Raw genomic sequence first — 19,405 nt, forward strand, 5'->3', positions numbered from 1 at the left:
GAAGCACTCAGACGTGGGTCTGTGATGACTTCCGGTTCGCTACCGGAAGTGGTGCGGTGGAGCGAAATTTGAAGGAGCCGGAGCCACAGCGGATTTGGCCACCGAACTGTGTCTGTTGCTGGCAGCTGGCTCTCGGGGCTGCTTGAGTCGAGCCATCATGCCTATCCGCGCTCTGTGCACTATCTGCTCCGACTTCTTCGATCACTCCCGTGACGTGGCTGCCATCCACTGCGGCCACACTTTTCATCTGCAATGGTGAGTGACGGCGGCGTGGTGCCGAGTGCGAGTCCTAGAACCACTTAGACGCTATGGGGTGTCGGGCCTAGAGACCATCCATCCTCGGAAGTAAGACGAGTAACAACAACATTAGAGGAGCCTCACAGAAGCTTTCCAACCTGGGCCGAAGTGGGACAGGTGGAAGTGATAGCGGTAGCCCAGGGAGGGCTACGGTGAAAAGAGATAGGTGCCTCTTTATTGCGCTAAGAAATGTGACTTCAAAACTATTAATCTGAGCGAAGATGAGCTTTTACTGCACTAACGAGCCATTTTATTTTTGTTTGTTTGTTTTTTTTCAAGACAGGGTTTCTCTGTGTAGCTCTGACTGTCCTGGAACTCACTCTGTAGACCAGGCTGGCCTTCAGCTCAGAAATCCACCTGCCTCTGCTTCCCAAGTGCTGGAATTAAAGGCGTGCGCTACCACCGCCCGTATGAGCCATTTTATTTGAGAGTCAAAAAAAAAAAAACCAAAAAAACAAAACAAAAAAAAAACCAGACCAACAGCGGGGCAGTGGTGGTGCATGCCTTTAATCCCAGCATTTGGGAAGCAGAGGCAGGCAGATTTCTGAGTTCGAGGCCAGCCTGGTCTTCAGAGTGAGTTCCAGGACAGCCAGGGCTACACAGAGAAACCCTGCCTCAAAAGACAAAAACAACAACAACAAAAAAACCAAACCAGACCAACACCAAGTCGTTTGCTGGATGCTTCAGATTGTTTCTATACAGAAACTGGCCAGACACTCCAGTAAACCTGGCTTAACTTGGAATGGCATGGAAGTAAATGCCTTCCTATCAAGGGGTCCTGGTGTTCCTCTGCAAAGAGTCTCTTTGCAGCTGAGCAGAGTGGTTCAAAGCTTGCTACAAAAGAGAAAATAAGGTAGAAGAGAGGTCCTTTTGGGAGACTGGGAGGTTTGCTAGGGGCAATAGGGCCCACAAAGCAAGAAGTGGTGTGAACACTGCTGGGGAGGAGGGAAAGTGTGGAGACAGAATGGTCAGGAGTTTTATGGTCAGTCTCAGCTACATAAGTAAGGTAAAAGTCAGCCTGGACTTTCTGAGACCTTGTGTCAAAAAGACAAACAAACAAATGAAACTACATGACACAGTGTTGTGTGGCCCGAGTTCCATTCTCAAGGAGCCATTGTGTAGTTAGAAGTAACCTACCACTAAAAGTACTTTCTGTCACCTGCTTTCTCCCTAAGCTTTCCCCTTGGGATTATGTTTTAGGTCTGTTTGTTGAAAGCATACTTGGCTTTAAGAATCTGGTATGGGCTGGAGAGATGGCTCAGCAGCTAAGAGCGTTGACTGCTCTTCCAGAGGTCCTGAGTTCAATTCCCAGCAACCACAAGGTGGCTCACAACCATCTGTAATGGGATCCGATACCCTCTTCTGGGGTGTCTGAAGACAGCTACAGTGTACTCATTCATATATACAAATAAATCCTTTAAAAAAAAAGAATCTGGTATAATAATGCTTGTATTAAACAACCTTTTTAGCCTTAAAATGTCATACTTACTAATGTAATCTATCATATTCATCTATCTTGTTCCACCTGTTGCATTTTGTGTTTTTTTGTCTTTTGATTTTTTTGTTTGTTTTGTTTTTTTGTTGTTGGGTTTTTGCTTTTTTTGTTTTGGGTTTTTTTTTTTTTTTTTTTTTTTGAGACAGGGTTCTTCTCTGTAGCCTTGGATGTCCTGGAACTCACTGTGTAGACCAGGCTGGCCTCGAACTCAGAAATCCGCCTGCCTCTGCCTCCCAAACGCTGGGATTAAAGGCATGGCCACCACCCCCGGCTTTGTTTTTGTTTTTTCCAAGATAGGGTTTCTCTGTGTAGCCCTGGTTGTCCTGGAACTCACTCTGTAGACCAGGCTAGTCTCAAACTCAAGCTAGATCTGCTTGCCTCTGCCTCCCTTTAATTCCAGCACTTGGGAGGCAGAGGCAGGCGTATCTCTGAGTTCAAGGCCAGCCATGGCTACACAGAGAAACCCTATATCGAAAAACCAAAAAAAAAAAAAAAAAAAGGTATGTGCCACCACTCCTACACCTGGCTGATTTTCTTTTTTCTTTCTTCTTTGGCTGTCCTGGAACTTACTCTGTAGACCAGGCTGGCCTCGAACTCAGAAATCTGCCTGCCTCTGCCTCCCAAACGCTGGGATTAAAGGCGCGTGCCACTACTTCCCTGGCCCTAGCTGATTTTTTAATCTTATTTTCATTTTAAAGTATATGTTATATGTGTGTCTTTGTGGCTGTGTGCGTGTGAGTACAGGTAACCTCAGAGGCCAGAGCCATCTGCTCCCCGTGGGGCTGGTGCTACAGACGGTTGTGAGTCACCTGATACGGGTGCTGAGAACTGAACTCAGGATAGCTGGAGGAGCAGCACCACACCTACTCTGAGCCAGTGAGCTGTCCTCTCTCCAGCCTTTTCAAACAAACAAACAAACAGGCCTTGCTGTGCAGAGCTCAGACTAACTGTGAATTTCTGTTTCTGCTTCTTCAGCCCCCTAGAGCTCAGATTGCTGGTGTATGTACCAAGATCCACCTGTCAGCCCTGTACCTGGAAGGCAAATGCTCTACCACTGCCTTATACCCCCCAGGCATTGTATCTATTTTTGTCTTGCTTTGTAGTATTGTCTAGTCTGAGATTCATGGCAGTCCTCCTGCCTCAGCCTCCTCAGTACTGGGATTGCAGGTGAGAACCATCACTCCTGGCTTCCACCTATGTGCTTTGTCTCACATACCCTTGGCTGGCCTTGAACTGGCTGTGTAGCTAGGAATGACCCTGGAATTGTAATCATCCTGTTGCCATCTCTCAAGTACTGGAAGTATGTACCATCCTGCTTGGTTTATATAATGCTAGTGATTGAATTTTGGGCTTTGTGCATGCTTGGCACTCTGTTCATTGAGCTGCATTCCAAGACCTTCCTGCCCCAAGTATTCTTGGGTAAACTTTTTTTTTTTTTTGGAGACAGGGTCACACTATGTAGTTGACCATGAACGAGGAGATCCACCTGGGCTCGGAAATTAAAGTTGTGTGCCACCACAGCCAGCACTGTTTTAACCATCTCTAGATGCTGATTTGTTGGTATTGAGTACATTTGCAATGTGATATAACCTTCAGCATTGTTATCTGAACTTGCCATCAGCCGGACAGAAGCACATAACCCATCAAATACTAACTCTCCATGTGTTAGCCCTCCCAGACCCCCTGCTGCACTTCCTGTCCCTGAGCTCCCTATTCCAGGAATCCCATAGGTCGAGTCTTGTATTCTTTGTCCTTTCAAGTCATGAAGAGTTCATGTAGCATTATAATTTTAACATTCACTCATCTTATAGCATGTATCAGAATTTCATTTTTGTTGTGGCCAACATTTAATTGTATGTATGAAAATACCATATTTTGTTTATTTGTTCGTTGCTGATAGACAGGTGTTTCTGGATTCTGGCTGCTGTGGATAGTGCTACCCTACTGCCGCACAGCTACCTGTCTGAGTCCCTGTTTTCAGCTCTTTAGGATGTATACCTGGGAGCCGAAAGACTGGAGCATATGGAGATTCTAGATTTAGGTTTTTTTCGGAACTGGCATACTATTTTCCACAACAGCTGCCGACTTCTCTTTCTGTGTCTCTGTGTATCTCTCTCTGTCTGTGTGTCTCTCTAGGTCTCTCTCACATCTCTGGGTTGCACAAATTGACTTTTAAACATCATTTTAATATTTTTAGTGTTAGACATTGTAAACACAGACTGGTATATACTAATCCCATGCTAAATCTCACACACACACACACACACACACACACACACACACACCGTGTTTTAGACAAGTTCACATTATGTAGCCCAGGTTGGCCTTGAATTCATAATCCTCTTGCCTCAGCCCCACTTGCTGGAATTTCAGGCATGCACCATAATCCAGTATATACCACAATGCCCCCCAACTTTCCTGCAACAAAAAAAATAGAAAGATTCCAACTTTTTACATATACCCTGGACTGGCCTGACAGTGTACGGCAGTCATCTTGTCTTGATCTTGCAAATGCTGAGGTTATAGGCATGAGCCACTGTCTTGCTTACCTTAGTCTGCTGAAAAGTGCATAGCTTGGCCGGGCGGTGGTGGCGCACGCCCTTAGACCCTGCACTTGGGAGGCAGAGGCAGGCGGATTTCTGAGTTCAGGCCCAGCCTGGACAGCCAGGGCTACACAGAGAAACCCTGCCTGTTGCCAAAAGTGCTTAGCTTGTAGGGTTGTCCCAAACCCAGCACATCTGTGCAGCCAGAATTCAGATCTACTAGAAGCATGGTATGGGATTGGGAGGGAAGCTCACTGGTACAGCATTTGTCCCACATGAATAAGGGCTGGATTTGCTCTCCAGCCCTGCAGAAAAAAGAGGATAATGTCTGTATTAGAAATCTCACATGCCCTTCCGATTATCCCACCAGCACCCCCCACACACAAAGGTACCACTTTGCCCGTGTTTTTCTTTTATACAGATGAGATCATACAGAATATGCTTTTGTGCATGTGCCTAACTTCTTTTCATTATGCTTTAATGATTCATTGATAATATGCTTCTTAGTTAATTCACTCTCCTGTGCCTGATTAGCTTTAATTTTGTAGTGTGTGGTCTTTGAATGTATTTGTAGTTTTTAAATGTATTTATAGGGAAGATTTGGACATGCAAGATGATTTTTTCGAAAGGGAGTTTGTCTCTTATTCCTGGGGTGAAAGAGGCTGCCCCAGTCTCTCTCAAGTCCAAGCTGGTTTGGAGCTTATGATCTGATCCTATTGCCTAGTACAAGGATTACAATTAGATAATGCCACACCTATAGGAAACTGTCAATTAGCATACTAATAAAGTATGTAAATCTGGCCATGTTTTGCTTTTACCACTACTTCAGAGTGTAGCCTCTAAAGCCCTAACCTGAGGTAGGGTATTATCAAAGACTAGGTCTCTGGTGAGAGACTCTGAGCTTCGCCTGTCACCTACACTGTATAGCCCATTTGCATAGAACGGCCCTACTCAGGCCTGCAGAACTGTCAGGCCTGCAGTGATAGCCACTCGTTGCAGGCAGGGAGGCCTTAAAGAGCAGCTAATAACAGTGGTCATGTGACCTGTATCCCCAGCCATGCCAGGATTACTAGTCTTTTATTCTGTTTTCACTGTAGCCTAATCCAGTGGTTTGAGACAGCACCAAGTCGGACCTGCCCACAGTGTAGAATCCAGGTAAGGGTGATGGAGTGGGGCCATCTCAGCTGAAGGCCTACCTACCTCCTCTTTCCAGAAAGCAGGGAGGGGGAAAACATCTCTGAAATAGAAACATTCTGATCCTTTGAGCCTCTTGGTGTGAGGCCAGTTGATCCTCCCACACATCTGCGAGTCACTCAGGAGGTCTATCTTCCAGGGTGGCTGGAAGATAGACTTTCCTACCCAGGCTTCACTTGTGTATATTTGGCTGCCTCTAATGTTTAGCAAATGTCCCTGTGCATAGACATGACTTCATCCACCAGCAGACCAGCAGTCCTGCTCTGTGTATGTGTGGGAATGAAGAAGTTTCTGACTCTAAAGGATGCATACAGAAAGTTAGGCCTGAGAGCAGACCTAGAGCACGTCACCGTTCTTCTCTGTCTTGTTTTCCCATTCAGGTTGGCAAAAAGTCTATTATCAACAAGCTTTTCTTTGACCTGGCTCAGGAAGAGGAGAGTGTCTTGGATGCAGAATTCTTAAAGGTACACAGAATTTATCTCTTCCTACTAAATTCCAAACCCTCTGGAAGTTCATCTTTCTACTTAGAAAAGGTGCCTCAAGTGTGGGTGGAGCAAGGTCAGAGGAGCACTGACGTGGTTGAGCTAGCCAGGTCCGGGAAAGTGACCTCAGAGACAATCATCAGGGGCATACACTGTAAGAGGAGAGGGGCCAAGCGACTAGTGGATCTCTCCTTGGGCTTTCAGGGTTCCTTGGATTGAAGGACGTAATGTGCTTCTAAGGCCCTGAGCCGTATGAAGGACTTATGGTCTTCCTGGCCAGCCGACTTTCTCTCTGGTCACTTAGTGACAGGTTAGAAAATCCTACATTCTCACTAGTCAGGGAAGATGTGTGAATCTACCATTCCCTAACCTGGCTGGGCCTCAAAATTGGCTGGAGAACATGGTGTAATGGCAGATGCCTGGGCCTTTCCAAGGCCAGCCGGAGAGGACAAAGCCCCTGGAATCAGGATTCTAACCAGGTGCCCTGTCGTAACCCTAATCACGGGAGGGTAACCAGGTGACCTATATTTCTCCCATTTCCCCTCCATATCTAAAATTTCCTTCCTTTTTGTTTGAGGAAGCTGGGTTGTCAGAATGTCTTGATGAAATTGAGTTGGCATTTGCCAGTGATTGCTGGACGGTAAGGGTTAATTTGCCCAGAATCTGTCAGATTACAGCTTGACCTTAACCCCCTGGGTGTTGTGATGTCCTTGAAACCTCTGAGCTTCAAGATGGTTGAGCTTTTGTGTTTGGAGCCAGCCTGTTCATTGTCATGGTAACTGCTCCCAGCTTTAAGAGGAGTCCTCCCTGTGATGGAGACAACAAAGGCAGCTTCCAATCTTTTCTTTAGCTTTCAAAGCCAAGGTTGTGAGACACTGAGGCCACATCTTGAATAGTTTGGAGCAAGGACTTGGAAAACATCCTGCTGAGGCATGGAAGGAGCCAGGAGACGCTGGGGCATTTGAGCTCTGCATGTTCTTACCTATCTACCAGTTCTGTTCCCAGCTGTTAGGTCCACAGTCCCTAGCCCAGCTGCCAGGATCTCCTGCCTCAGAGCCCTGGGCAGGGAGGCTGGTAGCAGGGGCTTTACTACTGGTCACACATGAAATTCTGAGTCTTCTGTTAATGATTAAAAGGGTGATCTGGAGGAAAGTCTGCCTAGACTCTTCTACAATGGACCCTTGCCAAAGCCTGGAAGTGTGTTGTAAAAACCTTTGTTTGCCTCTTGTTCACAGGGACATTGGGCTCTCTAGACTCACCCCAGCCTCTCAGAGCCATCCTGGAGCTTGGAGGGAGGAAGACTGAGGCAGGCAAGGCCCAAGATGGAGAGAACTAGTAATGGTCTAGAGTGCTTGGTAGTCCCTGTTCTGTGTCCCTGGTGAGAGTGAGAGGATGTGGCAGGGTCAGGAGCCCCAGAGCCTCTGCTGTTGGCTGAACAGCAGGCTGAGCTCCACTTCCTATGGCATTCATTTCCTACATTTTAACTTACCTTTTTAAAAGACTCAGAAAGAGGCTGGAGAGATGGTTCAGTGTTTATGGGTGCTGACTGCTCTGGCAAATGACAGGGTTTGATTCCTAGCACCTATGAGGCAGCTGACAACTGTCTATAATTCCAGTTTCAGGGAATCTGACACCTTCTTCTGGCCTCAGGGGGCAATGTAAATACACAGTGCATTGATATAAATGCAGGCAAAACACTGACACATATAAAATAATATTAAGAGATTTATGTATTTTATGCATATGAGGCTGTTTACATATGTATGCCTACAGGCCAGAAGAGGACATTGGAGCTCATTATAGATGATTGTGAACAACCATGTGGTTTCAGGGAATTGAACTTGGGACCTCTGGAAGAACAGCTCTTAATTGCTGAGCCATCTCTTAAAAATAAATAAATAAAAATAAATAAATAAATAAATCTTACAGAAGACAAAGTGTCCCATACCAGGTATGTATGGGACACACGCCTTTAATCCCAGTGCTGTAGAGGCAGAAGCAGAGGCAGATGGATTTCTGAGAGTTCAAGGCCAGCCTGGTCCACTTGGTGAGCTCCAGGACAGCCTAAGCTACTTAGTGACACCTTGTTTTAAAACAAGAAAAAATCAAAAACAAAAAAAATGTACCTGTCTCTGTTGGCTTGGCTTTAAAGAATATTGGGTCCATTCCTGTCCAATGGTCTTCACTGATCCTGGTCTCTGCAGCCTTTTGTGAGGCTCAATGGAGGCTAGCTGTAATGCGTTCCTGGTGCTTATTTGGTGTGTGTATTGTCTTGCAGAACGAACTGGACAGTATCAGAGCCCAGCTTTCCCAGAAAGGTAAGTTAGCCAGAGATGAGAGGCCCTGGGAAGTCTGGGTATTGAGGGAGGGAGCCTGAGAGGAGCCCCTGACCTCTGGCAATGCCAGGGCTTGTCCTGCTTTGTATGTCACAGAGTCTTGCTAGCTCTTATAACCAATCAAAAAGGAGAGAGCTGACTGAAGCTGCCTGCCTGCCAGGCTGGCCTCTCTCTTCACTGCTTGGAACTTCATGCTCAGGAGTAGTTTTGGGAGGGGTCCTACCGGATAAGTTTGTATCTTCTGGGCTTGCCACTGCTGGGTTTGATGGGCATTTGCTTGAGTTCTGGAACGATGAATTACCTAGGCCCAAGGAGTGGGAGGGAGAACAGCGACATCTACCCAGATAGTTCAAGCAGAAAGGAGGAGAGCCAGTCTCCTAAGTGAAAGAGAGAGAAGCAGGCCACCCAGCTTTCTTGCCTGGGCCTTGTTCTTACCTGGCTCACGGAGGAGCTGCTTGATGTCAGGGGTTAAGGTTCTCATGCATGAATGGGCCTTTCTTTGCCTTGCTCCCCTCTGCTCCTGCTCCAGACAGGGAGAAACGGGACAGCCAGGCCATTATCGACACTCTACGGGACACGTTGGAAGAACGCAATGCCACTGTGGAGTCCCTGCAGAACGCCTTAAACAAGGCAGAGATGCTGTGTTCCACCCTTAAAGTAAGTCCTCGGAGTCAGTGGGAGGAATGGCCACAGCCACAGCTGATTTGGAACAGCTGCCCCTGCCTCCCAAGTGCGGAGATTAAAGGCATGCACCACCGTGGCTCACATTTCTGGTCATATCTTCTATTTCTGCCCCAAACAATGCCTTTGTTTATACAGTAGTAAAGTGAAGGCACTTTACTCTTTTTCCCAAGGTCCTTCCATACCATTCCCATCTAGCCCATAAGAAAAGGGACGATATGGCTGTGCTTGTGGGTTTTGTATCAGGTAACAAAGCCTTCCCAACATTTCACAGGGGGCCTGCTCAATGGAGACCTGAGTAGGCTGGGCCATGTTTCTAAAAGTGGCTCATACTCCACTGATGAGGCCAGTCTGAAGAATCTTCCATTAGGACTCCGGTCCTTGGCGGGACTGCTCTCTGGAGCCAGATCAAACAGCATCCTAGGGAGGAGCAAAGGCCTTTGAAGTCCTCTGTGCTGAGCTGACCGAGCAGATCAAAGCCTGTAGAGCAAGCAGGCCTAGACCCAGATGAATTTTGTATCAGCCTGAGTTCGTGAGCCTCTTGCTCTCCGAGGGCCATAAGGCGATTGATCTGAACTCACGATTGATATTCTAGCCTTGTAGGCAGGAGCAGCCCTTGCTGGGTGCCATTTGAAAGGGATGGGAGCCATCCTTGTGAACAGACAAGGCCCTAGGATATTCATTTTCTGTTCCTGCTTGGAGGCAGAGCTGCATCACATGGCCTAGCCAGTGGGAGGGAACAATCTCTGATGTATCCCTAGGTCAGACATGGAATGGTCTCATGCTGAGGACAGTTCCTGGGTTGGCTCTCCTATTCTGGCACTTCATGTCTATGTCTAGATGAGATATGGGTTTGTGCTCTTGACTTCCACTATATGCAAGCATGTACCATAAGACCAAACCTATAGAACCTTGGCAGGTCACAGTAGGCCTGACCACTAAGCCTATAGCAAGGCTTATCTCCAGGGGTGAGGGAACAGCTGTCCTAAAAAGTCTCTTTAGCAAAAAAGCATAGGCCAAGTGAGGGCTGTGGTTCAAAGCCTGGGTTGGATTCTCAGCGTTTCACACACACATGCACCCAGAACCCACACAGAGACTAGATCAGCATGAGGAGGCGCTTGGGGGTTTTATCTCCTGATATATCAGCATCTTCAAAGGTAGGCAAGTATGAAGCTCCACTCCTCAAATCCCAGCAATGGGAAGAGACAGGAAGATCAGGGAGGTCATGGTTATCCTTGGCTACGTAGTGAATTCAAAGCCAACTTAGGATATATAAAACCCCGTCAAAAAACAAAACCAGACAAAAAATACAGTACAGACAGCTCTCAGTGGCCGTGGCTCTGAGACACTGAGAAGGTGTGTGGATATGCTTGTTCTTCAGAAACAGATGAAGTTCCTGGAGCAGCAGCAGGATGAGACCAAACAAGCTCGGGAAGAGGTCTGCCAACTCAAGAGCAAGATGAGAACCATGGAGCAGTGAGTCTCTAGCTGGCTTCTGTACTGTTCTTTCACACCTAGGGCCCCAGGAGTGGGGTTGCAATTCTCAGGGCTGCAGCTGAAAATGGGTCTTGTTCACCTCTGACTCAGATTCCCATGTGCCTATGGCCACAGATTCCTTTCTTAACCTCTGTGGGCCCCTTCCCTTTTTTGTGAATACTCTTGCTATACTTCTTGTCCTGTTACCTATGGATTGGTGGCTTGCCGTGCCTTTCCCTCCCAGGAGCCTCTCCGTATGAAGTCCTTGACCTTGAAGCCCTCCGTCAGCACCTCTTTTTCCTTAGAAGCATCTCTGGAGCTGAGCCCATCTCTGCTGTAGAACCTTTCTTTCCTTGGGCACACCCACCTGCTAAAGCATCCTAGCAGCCCAGGCTGTTGCCATAGCAACAGCAGCAAAGGGAGGCAGACTAACCATCAGCCTCCAGATTTCAAATGCCGTGGGCCGGGAATGTTTTTCAGAATTGAGCTCCTACTCCAGAGCCAGCGGTCTGAGGTGGAAGAGATGATTCGAGACATGGGTGTGGGGCAGTCGGCAGTGGAGCAGCTGGCTGTGTACTGCGTGTCCCTCAAGAAGTACGTTTTGAAATGCAGATGCTGTGAAGGAGCAGGTTCTAGAACCATATTGTGATAAGGTGAACTCCAGCTCTTAGGCTACTTCCGAGGCCCTCTGACCTCCATTCACTTCTGTGTGGAAAGAGATTTCCCCTAGAATTGCTGAGAGCAGAGTATGGATCCGAGTAGTGTTTCTGAGGAGCTCATGCAGCTCTCAGCAGTAAACTCCCTCCTGAGATCTGGACTCTTTCCCATCAGCACTTCCTGAGCCTGCCTGACTTCCATAGGAAACTCACCATATCCTTCCTTACTGTGCATAGGAAGCTGGAGAAAGGAGCCGCTTGCCTGAAAGGCACAGAGAATCCACTGCCTCCAATTTGGGGTTGTAGGGAGCCCCCTAGTGAGGCTTGCATACTCAAGGCGCAGCAGTGACAGAGACCAGTTTTTGTTCCCCTACCTCATTACTTGTGCAGGGTGTGCCATGGGCCCTAGAGGGGGAAGGGCTGATTTGCCAAAGCCTTTGCTGGGTTGGTGCTATGGCTTAGTCATGGCACCCCCCCATCAGGGCATTCTCTTCTGTCCTCTCTTCTCATGGCCATTTGCAGAGAGTATGAGAATCTGAAGGAAGCTCGGAAGGCCTCAGGGGAGCTGGCTGACAGGTTGAAGAAGGATTTGGCATCCTATAAGAACAAGGTGACTGAATGGGGACAAAGGGAAAAGGAGCTGGGTCTGCTGAGCTAGGGCACCCATCCCCGTACCACTGGGCCAGAGAAGGTGATCTACAGACACTGGGTATGCCTTTTATTGGGCACTGTCTCTGACCGATCCATGAAGGGGTATCCCCAGCGCACACTCATGCCCCGTTTGCTCTCCTTCATTCCTAGCTGGCTAGAGGCATCTTAGCTGGCTTGGAGAGCGCAAGCCTCCTGTGTGGGAGCTCCAGAGGCCTGCTTTGTACCCCATCCCAAAACTAAGGGTTCTTGGGCTGGCTGCTTTTGCCTTCTGTAGGCTGCGCTGTGTAGAGAGACGTACTTGCCCCCAGGCAGCCCTAGATGTTTATGCTTAGTTGAGGTCTGTCCCAATCATACACTGGGTAGCAGCGGGTAGGGGCAGGACATGTGGCACCACTGGCTTGTCCTTTATTACAGTTGAAGACTCTTAACACTGAGCTGGATCAGACCAAGTTAGAACTGAGGTCAGCCCAGAAGGACTTACAGAGCGCTGACAAGGAGATCACGGTGAGATACCCTGGCCTGTGGGTAGTGAGGGGACCTGAGGGGTTGTTATGTACCTCCAAGAGAAGGGCTGGACTATTGTCTGGAAACCTGTGTTGAAGTCAGTCGTGTTTCTGGGCTCTTTTACCCTCCTGGGTTGGGGAAATGAGTCAGCATATGTACCCTCACCCTAGTCTGGCCTTGAGCCTATATCTCCTTAGTAGAGGGCCAGGGGCACCATGGATCTTCCTCTGTCATCTGCTCAGTTCTTATCTCCAAGGCGGCCCCTAATGGCCAGAGCGAGGACTCCACCAAAAGGAGTTCTCAGGCCTGGTGTGGGTGGTCAGCCTCTTCACACAGGCAGTTGTCCTCGGTGCCTCAGCCTTTCTCTCATGTTCTCTCTCTCCTTTCTCCAGAGCCTAAGAAAGAAGCTAATTATCCTGCAGGAAACCTTGAGCCTGCCTCCAGTGACTAGTGAGACAGTCAGCCGCCTGGTTTTTGAGAGGTTTGTTACCTGTCTGGGGTGATTCTGAGATCACAAGCTAAGAGAGCCTGCGCTCCTGACTTTGGTGGGATAGATGCGTTTGTGGACCTTCTGGCCAGAGAGCAGCTTGGAGAGAATTTGGGATCTGACAGGGGAAGGCAGAGGAAGCCTTTGAGTGACGGTCTGAAGACAGGCAGGAGCAGTGCTTGTCTTGGGCTATCCTGGAGTTTCTCACCACATGCATCTGTCTGCCCCCATCTCTGAAACATACTTGAAAGTGCTTACTCTAAAATAACCCCCCTCAGCCTGGTGGTGTTGGTACATGTCTTTAATCCTAGCATTCAGGAGGCAGAGGCAGACAGATGTATCTATGAGTTCAAGACCGGCCTGATCTACAGAGTGAGTTTCTGGACAGCCAGTCCAAAATAAATAATCCCCTCCGGTTCAGGAATGTGTGCTTTAAGGCTGCCAGCAGAGGGAGCCAAAAGACCCAGGGATTGGTGTCCCTGCCAGGAGCAAGCTTTAGTCTTCCTGAGTGTTTTTCCCAGCAATGGGCTGGCTAAGAATTTCCCCAAGGCTGTCTTCTGCCTGCTAGAGGAACCCAGCAAGGGAGCCAGATTAAAACTCCTGTCAACAATCCAGAGGTTTACTCGAGTCACTTTTCAACATACTTTGGCAAATCAGTATGCCTGCTCTTTCTGTTGGTGCAATTTACCCACTCAGTGCCTTCCAACACTGCACTATGTTCCTGGGTACCCAAGGCATGCACTCCCATACCTCAGATCCTCAGCACTGTGTCTTGGGACATTCATGGAGTGGGCTTAGGTTTAAGTGGTTTCCTAGGATCCTGCCGTGTCACAGCCAACCATAAGAAGACACTTCTTCCTGCTTCTACGATTGCTTCTGCTCTTTCCTCACTGAAGGCTCTGCTTTGCCGGCCAGCTTCCTCAGCCAGATAGCACATTGTGTGTGTGTGTGTGTGTGTGTGTGTGTGTGTGTGTGTGTGTGTGTGTGTGTGTGTATACATGCGTGTGCATGTGTGTATGTGTGAATGGATATATTTGTGTAAGAGTTTGTGGGTATGTATTATATATACATATGTATGTGTGCATGAATGCGTGTGTGTGTGTGTGTGTGTGTAAGAGTATATGTGTATATATGCATGCATGAATGAGTGTGTGTGGTTGTGCGTGTCACAGTACAGAGCTCAGAGCATAACTTTGTAGGTTGAAGAGATCTAACAGAAGTTGCCAGACTTGTGCAGAAGTACCCTCACTCTCTGAGCCATCTCGCCAGCTCTTATTTTTTCTTTCCTTAGCATCTCTCAGTAGAGCCCAAACTACCCGCCTGTTGTAGTTTGACCTGAGAGCTGTGGGACTGTGGTGGGCATGGTCCGCAGAGCGGGCCAGCACTGGGATGATTTTGACAACTCAGTAGGCTCTATCCCTGTTTCTCCTCCCCCCCCCCAACCATCGTTCATGCTTTCACTCTGAAGTCCCATGTAACATAAGGGCCTTTCCCAGGGACTCTGCATACCGGCTTTTGCTGATTTCCCTTACTCCCCGGGCTTTTCTGGGCCATGCTCCCATATTAGGTATTGGCCACCACTGCAGCCTTGTTTTTGTAGGTAGGATGATTAGGCCCAGAGTCCACCAGGTAAGTACCATATTATAGAAGACTCTGGTGGTCTGGCACACCCAGGTGCAAGTGAGCCCTCAGCATGACCAGTAAGTAAGCTTCATGCCAGGGCCATATCTTACCTTGACACTAAGAGGACAGTTCTGATCTCTCAAATCAGGAGGGCACTGCATTAGTCAAACCTGAGTCCTAAGCTGGCTGGGCTGCCCACCAAGTTGTGTACAGGATGCCGGATTCCCTGTTTTCACCAGTCTCTCTCTAGGCACGAGAACTCGGGTAGTAGGACTATTGCATTTAGCCTTAGCCCTTTTAACTTGGCACAGTTTATTCTGAATTCCAGGTTCTCCCTTCTAGCGCCCCAAGATCTCCAAAACAGGCTGCTGGCTCCGGGGCTGGGGTTCTTTCCAGGTTTCTCTGGTCTACAAGTGCCTCTGTCTTTCTCCCTTGAGAACTGACTTGTTGCTGTGTGGTTTGGTGAGATTCTTAAACTTTCCTACTATAGATGAGATGTGTAGTCACGTTCATGAGACCACCATTAAATTGGAAGGAGGAGAGATCTAGGCAGAGAGGATGGCGAGTTCATAGTCCCTGGGGCATTGCTAAGGTGGGCTTGCAGGAGAGAGGAGGTGGTGGGTGGGCCAGCTCTCTGCCAGCCTTCATATGTCAGCCTCGCAGGTGCAGATTTCATCCTAAGAACAGTAGAAATTGTTAGAAATGTTTCTGGAAGATAGTCTGGGACTTGCTCCATGTCCCTCATCTTATCCCTGTCCCCTACCAATTGATCCCTTGAGCTGTTGTCAGAGCTGCTTTATGCCCCGCAGCCTGCCCCTTGCGGATTCTGGCTTCTGTGTGAGGCTCACATTCCCCTGGCCATGCTCAGTATCTTGTGGAAGGGTCTAGGTGTTGCTGGTGATGCCTGTGCCTCATTTGTGGTGGGGTCACCCTTTGCTTCTGGTAATTTGGTGCTTTACATGTATGTCTGCACACCAGAAGAGGGCATCAGATCAGCTGCCGTGTGGATGCTGGGAATTGAACTCAGGACCTGTGGAAGAGCAGCCAGCGCTCTTAACCACTGAGCCATCTCTCCAGCTATCATTTTATCTTTTTGAGGCAAGGTCTTTTATATATATACATACATATATATGTATATGCATATGTATATGTATGTATGTATGTATGTATATATATATGTATATATATATATCCCAGGCTAGTTTCAGACTTGCTATGTATCTGAGTATGATCTTGAACTTCTGTCTTTTTGGCTCTACCTCCTGAGTGCTAGGATTACAGTCATGTACTACCACATCTGATGTATGCAGAGATGGGGTTGAACCAGAGCCTCATGCATGCTAGGCTAGCACTGTACTACCTGAGCCACATCCCCAGCCGTGCTTCTATTATTTTCGGGCAGCTCCAAAGGACCCTCACCCTTTCCTTCCCTCAGTTTTACAAAGCTGCACCATAGCCCTGGCCTACTGGGGTGCAGATCAGAGAACAGGAAGCTATAGGGGAGGTGTTAGGATGACATCTCTCGGGCTCCAAGGGCTCCTAAATTCTGGTGATCTGGGAGACCTTCATTTTCGGGCAGGACTGATAGGAGCTGAATTCGTGCAGGTGTGCTGACAGCTGCCGTACAAGTAACTTCTGCCTAGGGCTTTGGCTCTGGCTTAGAAAGGAAGAAGGTTTTGAGTGCCTTGCCTCATATCCTGAGGCCAATAACTTGAAGCTATGTAAATTGGCCCTAGGTGAGTGTCACAGAGGTGACGGAACACTCAGTGCCTCAAGGCAAGCCTGTGCTATAGTCTGTGAAGCACCACAGAGTCCTAGGCATATGGAGGAGAGGGCACTAAGTCATATGGGCAGATATGCATATATAGCTTTGTTTTCTGAGACAGGATCTCCCTGGCTGTCCTGGAACTCACTATAGCTGGCCTCAAATTCACAAAGATCCACCCGTCTTGCTGGGAGGCAGAGGTGTGTGCTGTGATGCCTGCCTTGTGCATACATATATTTTTTTATATTCTCTTTTAAGCAGTCTTGATATATAGCATAGGCTGCCCTCAAACTGGCTTTGAACTCATGATCTTCTTGCCTGAGATCATAGGTGTGTGACATTAGATTGACCATAGGAGTATTTTTCTATGTTACTAAAGTTACTCTTTTTTTTTTAAGTTATTTAATGTATATGAGTACACTGTAGATGTCTTTTTTTTTTTTTTTTTTTTTTTTTTTTTTTTTTTTGGTTTATTTTTGGATTGGTTTTGTTCTGTTTGTTTTTTGAGACAGGGTTTCTCTGTGTAGCCCTGTCTGTCCTGGAACTCACTCTGTAGACCAGGCTGGCTTGGAATTCAGAAATCCGCCTGCCTCTGCCTCCCAAGAGCTGGGATTAAAGGTATGTGCCACCACTGCGTGACATCACTGTCCGATGTCTTAAGAAGAGAACTTTGGATCCCATTACAGATGCTTGTGAGCCACATGTGGTTGCTGGGAATTGAACTCAGGACCTCTGGTAGAGCAGCCAGTGAGTGCTCTTCACCAGTGAGCCATCTCTCCAGTCCCACTAAGGTTACTCTTGGGAACACTATATAGTCTTCATCGTCAACTCCTGAAGTACCAACCACCAGCACACCGTTCGCTGTGATAAGTGGCAGCATCTTCCGTCTACTTCATTCTGCAGTAACATGGCTGAGTGGCTCACACTGAGTTCAGGGAAAGTGTGTGAGGTCAAAGGAAAATAGCCTTTCATTCCTTTGGTTTAAAATGTTCCCATTGGGGTCTGGAGAGATAGCTTAGTGGGTAAGAGCACTGACTGCTCTTCCGAGGATCCTGAGTTCAAATCCCAGCAACCACATGGTGACTCACAACCATCCATAATAAGATCTGACTCCTTCTTCTGGTGTGTCTGAAGATAGCTAGAGTGTACTTACATATAATAACAAATAAATTTTAAAAAATTTTCCCATTGTATTTATTTTAAGCATGTGTGCATGTGTTACACATGTCTGCTGTACAAGTCAGAAGATAACTTGTGGGAGTCGGCCCTTATCCACCATGCAGGTGCTGGGGATCAAACTTGGGTCATTAGCCTTTACCCAGTGGCCCACCAAACCAGCCCCCTTTTGAGTTTGGTTTTGCTTTTGTTTACTTTCTTTTTCCTGGTTTTCAATGGTCACATAGCTCTGCAAAGGCTGAAGCCACGTAGCTTATTCTTAGAGATTAGGCCTCCCTCTGGGGTGACCCTGGGTTAGGGATAGGCATTGGGATTCCTGGAGCTCAACTGTCTCTTCCTCCTTCTGTTTTTTCTTTTCAGTGTGTGTGTGTGTGTGTGTTGTGTGTGTGTGGGGGGGGAGTTAGGTGCATGTGTACTGCAGGATGCATCAGGGGACAACTGGAAAGATTCATTTTTCTCCTTCTACCATATGGGTTCCAAGGATTGAACTGAGGCCTTCAGGCTTGGGAACAATTGTCTTACCACCTGAGCCAACTTCACTGGGCCAAGCTGAGTTGCCTCCTTTACCTAAGGAGCTGTGATCTCTCTGGGTCATCACTGCAGTCCCAAATACTGAGATTTTCTCTCTCCCTTCAGCCCAGCTCCTGTGGAGGTGCTGACACCGAGGCTTCACCGACCTCCCTTCAGTGACGAGATTGATCTCAATGCTACCTTTGACGTCAGTACCCCTCCAGCCCAGACCTCCAGCTCCCAGCATTGCTTCCCCAAGAAGCCCTCCCTGATCAGGGCACGGTGAGTGTTGGTCCCTGGAGATTCCTATATCCGGGAAGGCCATAGCTAAGTTACCTGCCCGATGCCTCTGAGTGCTTGGTACAGCTGCTGAGGCTACGGAACAGCTTGGGCTCGAGTGCTCATTCTGGGAGCCCTGCTTATTTCTTTAACTCTCCTAAGGCTCAAGGCGATGTGTTGGGCTGTGAGTCTCAGTAGGGTCTGGACTGGTAGTGAGGCAGGTATCCTAAAACACTGAATACCTGCCCACAAGAGTCCCGGGGGACTCTGAATTTTCTCCATATACCTATGAGGTTCCTGCTTAATGCAGGACCATGTCAAGCCATGATCCCATAACCCTAACACCTAGGGCAACATCCCATTTAGGCAGACAGGACTTCTGTGGAGCTGCGAGGTGGGACCTGCTCTAGACATGCTGTGGAAAAGGGATGGGGGGGCGTCTCCCTGGCCAGGCATGCATCTGTGCCCTTTCATGTACACGGGTCTGTGTTACTCCAGTAAGGGAGTTCTTTTTACATTTTTAAAAATTTTAAAATTTTCAGCCGGGCAGTGGTGGCGCACGCCTTTAGTCCCAGCACTTGGGAGGCAGAGGCAGGTGGATTTCTGAGTTCAAGGCCAGCCTGCTGGTCTACAGAGTGAGTTCCAGGACAGCCGGGGCTACACAGAGAAACCCTATCTCAAAAAAAAATTTAAAAGGCAAAAACAACAATTTCATTCATCTGGGGTTTTTTTGTTTTGTTCTGTTTTGTTTTAGGGGGAGGGGTGATAATGGTGATCAGAGGACTATTTGTAGGAGTTGGTTTTCACCTTGTACCCCATGGGGACGAAGGATCAAAGTGTGTTGACAGGCTTGGTGGCAAAGTTTTATCTGCTGAGCTATCTCTCCGGTCCTAAGAAAAACTTAATGTGAGACTTTGGATGTAAGAGAAAGAAACTCTTATATCAGGCCATGACAGTGACGGGAACCCAAGGGCAAAGCAGCTGCGTATGACTCCATGCTGCACACTGCTGGCCTGGTCACACTGAGAAGCCCGAGTCACGCAGCTGCAGCAGAGAGCTCTGGGGTGCACTCCATCCTCTGGCTTCCTCCTGTTCCCTCTTCAGCTGCCAACTGAGGCTGTGAATGTTCACCTTCTATGCATAGGAAGTTGGCTGGGCTCCCAAGAACTTGGGGAGCACTGAAATGAGACCCCAGACTGAGACATGGTCCTGTCTACCCGACCCTGGCTAGTCTTTTCAGACTGTACTGG

General features: G+C 48.0%; 1 protein-coding gene across 3 annotated transcripts in view; it reads left to right on the forward strand.

Moving 5' to 3' along the window:
• The first annotated feature begins 47 nt into the window (after positions 1 to 47).
• The window catches only part of Traip (TRAF interacting protein), a 20,910-nt gene continuing 1,552 nt past the window's right edge, over positions 48 to 19,405 (forward strand). Inside the window, exons 1-11 of one of the 3 annotated variants that reach the window (XM_031344639.1) lie at positions 48 to 255; positions 5,433 to 5,490; positions 5,910 to 5,993; positions 8,290 to 8,329; positions 8,877 to 9,004; positions 10,410 to 10,504; positions 10,985 to 11,098; positions 11,683 to 11,770; positions 12,226 to 12,315; positions 12,708 to 12,796; positions 18,003 to 18,158. In XM_031344639.1, the coding sequence (XP_031200499.1) occupies positions 158 to 255; positions 5,433 to 5,490; positions 5,910 to 5,993; positions 8,290 to 8,329; positions 8,877 to 9,004; positions 10,410 to 10,504; positions 10,985 to 11,098; positions 11,683 to 11,770; positions 12,226 to 12,315; positions 12,708 to 12,796; positions 18,003 to 18,158 (1,040 nt within the window). In that variant the 5' untranslated portion in view covers positions 48 to 157. The remainder of the gene's footprint in view (positions 256 to 5,432; positions 5,491 to 5,909; positions 5,994 to 8,289; positions 8,330 to 8,876; positions 9,005 to 10,409; positions 10,505 to 10,984; positions 11,099 to 11,682; positions 11,771 to 12,225; positions 12,316 to 12,707; positions 12,797 to 18,002; positions 18,159 to 19,405) is intronic. The other 2 variants (XM_031344640.1, XM_031344641.1) reach the window with 2 other exon arrangements.

Source organism: Mastomys coucha, unplaced genomic scaffold, assembly GCF_008632895.1.
Source record: "Mastomys coucha isolate ucsf_1 unplaced genomic scaffold, UCSF_Mcou_1 pScaffold23, whole genome shotgun sequence".
In the NCBI taxonomy this organism is placed as follows: Eukaryota; Metazoa; Chordata; class Mammalia; order Rodentia; family Muridae; genus Mastomys; species Mastomys coucha.